The sequence below is a fragment of the Callospermophilus lateralis genome, unplaced genomic scaffold, assembly GCF_048772815.1.
Source record: "Callospermophilus lateralis isolate mCalLat2 unplaced genomic scaffold, mCalLat2.hap1 Scaffold_112, whole genome shotgun sequence".
Classification (NCBI taxonomy): Eukaryota; Metazoa; Chordata; class Mammalia; order Rodentia; family Sciuridae; genus Callospermophilus; species Callospermophilus lateralis.
This window is the reverse complement of record NW_027511460.1, coordinates 4,582,418-4,588,672: the sequence shown is the minus strand read 5'-3', so window position 1 is coordinate 4,588,672 and position 6,255 is coordinate 4,582,418. Positions and strand designations below refer to the sequence as shown.

General features: G+C 53.9%; 1 protein-coding gene across 2 annotated transcripts; it reads right to left on the bottom strand.

Annotated features, from left to right (window-relative positions):
- Window positions 1-3,958: 3,958 nt before the first annotated feature.
- Window positions 3,959-4,889, bottom strand: LOC143386847 (transcription factor HES-4-like). Of its 2 annotated transcripts, XM_076841651.2 has the most exons (4): window positions 4,782-4,889; window positions 4,604-4,699; window positions 4,423-4,510; window positions 3,959-4,335 (listed from the first exon to the last, which is right to left on the bottom strand). In XM_076841651.2, the coding sequence occupies exons 1-4, from the start codon at window positions 4,887-4,889 to the stop codon at window positions 3,959-3,961; spliced, it is 669 nt and encodes a 222-aa protein (XP_076697766.2). The 2 variants fall into 2 exon arrangements, with proteins under 2 accessions (XP_076697766.2, XP_076697767.2); XM_076841652.2 differs by lacking the exon at window positions 4,604-4,699.
- Between the last annotated feature and the right edge of the window lie 1,366 nt (window positions 4,890-6,255).

The window sequence follows — 6,255 nt, the reverse complement described above, 5'->3', positions numbered from 1 at the left end:
CAGCTTGAGGATTCTGTGCACACTCTGTCTATCAGTGTATCTCCACATATGGAATCAGCTGTCACTGACCAAACACCTGAGAACCAACTGAGAAGGAGGAAAGACTTATTCAGAGACTTTGGTCCACGGCTACTGGGACCCACTGCTTTGGACCCACGTCAAGCTAGCTTGCCATGGAAGGAAGCAAGTGCTGGAGAAGGTCTTTACCTCATGGCGGCCAGGAAGAAGAGACAGAGCAAAGGGCAGGGTTCCAGCAGACCCTTCCTCCCCTGGGGCCCTACCTCCTGCAGGCCTCACCAGCTCCCAATAGTACTGCAGGCCTTTAGCAACGGGCCTTGGGGAGACAGCCACGGTCTAAAGTGCAGCACCCTGCGTGTGACTTGCGTGTTTCTCGCAGGCTGAGGCTTATGTTTTCATTTTCAACAGTGTCTATTGGAAAGCAAGTGCGTGCGTGCGGGCGTGCGTGCGTGTGTGTGCGCGCGTGCACACAAGCCCAAAACCCAAGCTTGCTGGGCGAGTGCTCTGCCTTGAGTTACATTCCCAGCCTTCAAATTTTTACTTTTGATAAAGCCAGTTATTCAGCTTTTTTTTCCCCATGCACTGTTCTGGTTTTGTATCTAAATTTTCTCCAGAAAGTTTTGTAGTTGGACTTTGTGCTGAGGGCTGTGTTCTGTTTGGGTTAACCTGTTGTGGCATGAAGTGGGGTTAACTGGTTCAGACATGCACATCCAGTCGTCCCTGAGTCTCTCCCTGAAGAGACTTTCCCTTCCCACAGAAGGGTCTTTCCACTTCTGTCCAATGTCAGCTGACCACATTGTACACGGGTCAGTTTCCACCCCTGTCCAATGTCAGCTGACCACATTATAGAGGGGTCAGTTTCCACCTCTGTCCATGTCATCTGAACATATGTGTATAAGGGTCAGTTTCTGCTTCAAGTACTGTGAAGAGGTGACTGTCTTCTCTTTTACATTGTTCCCACAAGAAATCTGCTGTCACCCGTTGTTGTTTTATTATTCCTCCTGAATGTGCCTGTTTTCTCTAGTTGCACTTTTTTTTCTCTTGGTTGCTTTTGATGGCACATCATACAATTCCTCCACTTACACTTGACTCTCTTGTCCGAGTTGTGCAGCTCCATCAGGATGGGTTCTGCAGGGGTCCCCCCCACAGCTCCAGCCAAGCACAGATTCACTTTCCATCATTGGCAAACTGGAAGGGTCATGTAAATGGGCGAGCGCCGTGTGGCCTTCATGTCCAGTGCTCTTTCCTTGGCACATTCTCAGGCTCACCCAGTCTGCAGGAGTGCCAGTGTCTCACTTTCTTATTGTCACATACTATTTTATGGCAAGGACAGACCATATCCTGTGTCTGGGAGGCTCCTCCCCTGGGCCTGGATGGTGCATCTCCTCCTAAGGCTGAGCTGGAGGCAGTCACTCATGCTCAACCAGACGATGCCCAGGTGAGTCTCCATTTATCTTCAATTCTTCCTGGTCCACCTCAAGGAAAAAGCTTGGCCTTACCCTGGGCTGGATGGGAGAGCCAAGGTCAGGGCTCCACTGTACCTGGGGCCTTGAGAGGTCATGGGATGGGATCAAGAATTGAGGGTGCACCCTTTGCTGTCACTTTGTCTCTGAGGTCCCAGAGCCACCCTTCCTGCTGTCTTGAGTTCTAATGGACAGATCATAGCATCCCAGAGCCATGATTCTGATGAATGTTGCAACCTTGGGAGTTAGGATGAGTCGCCTAAGAGCACTTCTGGCATATGACAGAGAAAATGCCAGGAGATGCTCAAGAAGCCAGCAAGGGAAGAGAATGATCCGAAGGGACTGCCAAAAGCAGTTGGCTCAGAGACAATAACAGGCACTGGGAAAAGCAACTACTTCTCGGAAGCAAAGTGAGAAGGTGTCAGGACCCAGGAAGAGGAATGTGAATATCTGGAGCCACAGGTGGCGGGAAAGGATGTACATAAAGAGATCAGCTGCCCTGAGGAAGAAGACTGCCTCTCTTTAGGGATGTGACCTGCCTGTGCTGAGAAGCAAAATGTGGTGACCTTTTTTATAGTCATGGGCATGGATCTGAACTCCTGACCTTCAGGTGTATAAGCAAGTTTTAAAGAAAGAATTCATAACACTAAAGATTTAAGCATCAGTTATTCTTACTATCTGCTATGTATTCTTTGGAATTTTTCTTGCTATGTGCCCAGCAATCTGCTAGATATTAGAGTTTGTTGAGCAAAACATATATCTAATGTATACATCTGTGTGTATTCATGTGCCTATTTTCAAAACCAATAATCTCTGTATTGAACAGCACTACCTTTCCTTTGTTCCTGGTGGGACTAGCAAAGATGTAGGTATTTAATTAGAATTGTTTCTCTGCATTTACACACACACATACAGGGTACCACATGGGCATCTCGTATCTTCTTTGCCCCACTACTAAGTTGTCTGTCTGGACTAGTACCCCTCAGTCTGTTTCCTGTTCGACACGTGCTTCCTGCTGCAAACTTCCATCCCTCATTTATCCTGCATCTGTAATGAACAATTGGTAAACATTTGCCCCCATGTAGACATGGCATTAGGCTGTGGGGACGACACAGGTGAGGACTGTTGGAGCAGGGGAAGCTTTGCCAGCTAAAGGCAAGATCCCCTGTGGCAACAGGAGGCCCTTGACATGGAGGTGCATCCTCTTCCTGGGAGTGTCCTACCCTGACACTCTCCTACCCATCCACACATGCCTCAGGTCCTTTACTCACAGTAGGGCCATGCAGGTGAGCCTGAAGCCACTAGGTGGGTGCTGAGACCAGGCAGGATGTCAGCAACATCTCTGAGGTGACCATGGAGGTGTTTTTTTTTAAATATATTTTTTTGTTGTTGTCAATGGATCTTTTATTTATTTTTTATTTGTATGCAATGCTGAGGATCGAACTCAGGGCATCACACATACCAGGCAGGTGCTCTACCATTGAGCCACACCCCAGCCCTGGACATTTGTTTTAATGCTTCTGTCACTGTGGCCCCCATATCCCACTTGGGCAAGGCAGTGTGCTCAAGTGTGTCTGTGCAGAAGGGTGGCAGGACCACCTGAGAGGTTGTCTGCCTAGGGTAGTAGGCACAGTAATCACAGCAACTGATATCTGTGCACACACATTCACCTGGGGACTTTGAGTCCTCACCTGCCCTGATCCAGGATGCCCATTCGGTTACAGCCAGACAGGACCCCCAATGCTGGCAGGGGCGAGGCCACCAGGGCACCAGGCTGTTCAGGCACTTGGAAAATCTGTGCCAGGTGAGAGTAGGTGGTAGCACCACCTGAGTTCTGCACATCACAGTGGCCACAGTGGCTGCTCCTACTTTACTCCCAGCAACCTCTTCCTCACTCCCATGGCCTCTGGAATCCCTTGGGCATGTTTTCTAACCCCTGGGATCTGTACTGCTAATGCTACTTGCATGTATTCAGTAAATTACATAGAATTTATCAATATTGTTACTTATTGCTACATAACAAAAATTTAGCAGCTTGGGGCTGGGGTTGTGGCTCAGTGGTAGAGCACTCGCCCAGCACCGTGTGAGGCCCTGGGTTCCATCCTCAGCACTACATAAAAATAAATAAATAAAATAAAGGCCCAACTACACTAAAAAATAAATATTTTAAAAATTAGTAGCTCAAAGCAACAAATGCATGGTCTCACAGCTTCTGTGCACAGGAGTTCTTGCTGAGGTGCTGGCACAGGGCTTGTGGTCCTATCAAGGGATCCATGTCTAAACCCACTGTCATTGCTATTGGCAGGAGGCCACTGCTGCCCAGTGCCCCTCCAGCAAGAAGAGGAGACTTCATCTATCATTCATCTATTATGTTGCTCTCTCCATGGAAAGGACAGCTGGCTTCCCCAAAGCAGACAGGAAGGAGCCTGCAGCCTTGCCAAGGCCGCGGCCCTAGGACCCGCTGCAGTTCATTGTAGTCACGGCCTCCAGGGTCCGCTCCGGCCTTGAGACCCCATCCTGGGGGCGGCGGGAGGCGCCAGGGTCAGCCTAGGTGGCAGGAGCGGCGCGAACGCGGCCCCTGGGCGCAGCAGGGGAAAGGGGCCGTCGAACGACCGCTGTGGCGGGCGGCCAGCGTAGACCTCGGACTCCGGTTTGTCTGCAGCTGCAGGCAGCGAGGCAGAGCGGTGCGAAGACCCCAACTGGAGCAGGCAGGCTGCCAGGTGGCCAAGTAAGCGAGAGGGAACTTTGGCTGGGACACCCTCGCAGCCAGCCAGGAAGCGGGTCACCTCGGCCAGGCACTCGTTGAAGCCTGCGCAATACTTGCCCAGGACAGCAGGGTCCGAACTGAGTGCGGCTGCGGGAGCACCAGAGACCAGCTGTCATGTCTGGGCGGTGGCCCTGTGCGCCTCCCGCCCCCTAGCCTCTGCCACCCGCGCCTCACCTGTCACCTGAAAGCGACGCAGGTTTTGCAGATGTATCACCGTCATCTCCAGGATGTCGGCCTTCTCCAGCTTTGAATGACGGGAGCTCTGTGGGCAGGGACAGGGTGGTGGTCTGTAACTCAGCCATGTCCCATTCTGTTAGCCTCAGTCCTTGGATTCCCCCTTCTCCGCCGGACTTACATCCTTCCTGACCGCGTCCAGGATGAGGGTCTTGAGCTGAGCAAGGCTCTGGTTGATGCGCGCTCGGGGCCGCTTCTCCATGATGGGCTTGGAGGACTGCGGGTCGGGCAGCCGCTGAGTCCCGCGTTCGGCCGCCCCTCCCCCAACCACCGAACCCCCCACGCTGGCGGGAACCCACCTTACGGTGCTCTGCCGCGCTGCGGGGTTTATCTGGGGTTGGGCTGGCGCTGGCCTGCGCTCCTGCCAACGGCGAGGCGCTCGGCTTCTCTGGGGTGTCAACCGACATCCCGCAGCCCGCGCTCTGGTGCCGGGCAGAAGGTTTGCGCTCTCTGGCGGGTTCCGGCCAAAAGCCCGCGAACCGGGACCGTGACCGGCTATATAAGGCCGCACCGCCGCGGGGCCTGTGAACCCGGCCAGGCGTCCTTTCCCACACTAGCGTCGGCCAATGGGCAAAGCGCCTCTCCAGCTCAGCTCTCCGCGGGCGTGCGACCCCGCCTCCTCAGCTGTCACTCACTCGCTGCCCCGCCTGCTCCGCCAGCCCGGACAGTGGGACCGCGACGCCCCGCTCTGGCGCGAGCCAGGAGGGTGCTCGGGATGTAGGCTCACCTACCCGCCGAGTGGAAGCCGGAGTGCACGGGGGATGCGGTCTGTCGCGGCGGTGCAGTACGTCTGAGAGGAAATTTCACAAGCCCCTCAGTCTCCAGATTTGTTCAGGCTGCACGTGTGCAGCATTTAGTGCAGGCCTGGGCCTCTAGGGACGTGAACCGAGCTTTGCTGGGACGAAAGAACCAACGCCAGTCACTGGGCTGGAGAGAGGTGACTGGCTGAGCTCGGCAGGCAGTTGGTGGCATTGGGTGACACCATAGGGCAATCTGATGTGGGCAGACTGGCAGTGTCACAGGGTGATGACACAAGCCAGGTAGAAGGATGTAATGGTGATGGGCCTTTCTTCTGAGGGCAATTGTTAAAAAGTTTCTGTCTGTTGCTTGCTGTTGTTTTCATTTTGAGTCACACCATGGGCATTGCTTTTCTGTTTAGCACTCAGGGTCCCCAGCATACATGGCCTGACAGACGTCCTGCATCCATGGTGGAGGTTTCCTGAAGTCCTGGAGCCCCGACGGCTGGAGACTCTCCTGGTGCTCCCAGTCCAGTGGAGGAGGCCTGCCACACACCAACAAAAAGCAAACACACTTTTGGAGAGACAGAAAGTGAGGGGTAGGCTGTGGCAGAGAAGCCTCTCCTTCCTCTGGGTGGTCCTGAAGCCTACAGGATGGATTCTTCATGGGAAGGAAGCTCTGCAAGGTCCAGGTGGAGGGATTGGCATCCCCAGAATCCTAAGGGTCACGGGGGCCAAGAGAAGACTGGAAGTGTTAGGTAGGGCCAGCAGGGTCCTGGGGTCTTCTGGCCCAGGGAGAGGTTTGGAGAGCCAGTCCTTGGGGCCCCATCTGAAGCTGCCCCTCTGAGGTCAACCCTAGTCTGGCCCTAGTCTAGAGGAAGCACAGCCCTGGCTTCACCTTGGGGAAGCTCTCTGGAACCCAGCACTGAGCAGAGAGTCCTCCTGTTCTCACGGGGCACTGAGGTAGGGTGCGGGGAGAGTCTGCCTATAACCCCTGAAGTCTACCTGGGGTGCACCCTCTGCTTGGCTGTCAATC

Bases quoted from the DNA above. Each gene is read 5' to 3' on its own strand.
- LOC143386847 (XM_076841651.2), bottom strand. From the start codon at position 4,889: ATGTCGGTTGACACCCCAGAGAAGCCGAGCGCCTCGCCGTTGGCAGGA. The intron at 4,700-4,781 runs GTGGGTTCCCGC...CCCGACCCGCAG, and splicing joins GCGCGGCAGAGCACCGTAAG to TCCTCCAAGCCCATCATGGA. The intron at 4,336-4,422 runs GTGAGGCGCGGG...GTGCTCCCGCAG, and splicing joins GCGTCGCTTTCAGGTGACAG to CCGCACTCAGTTCGGACCCT.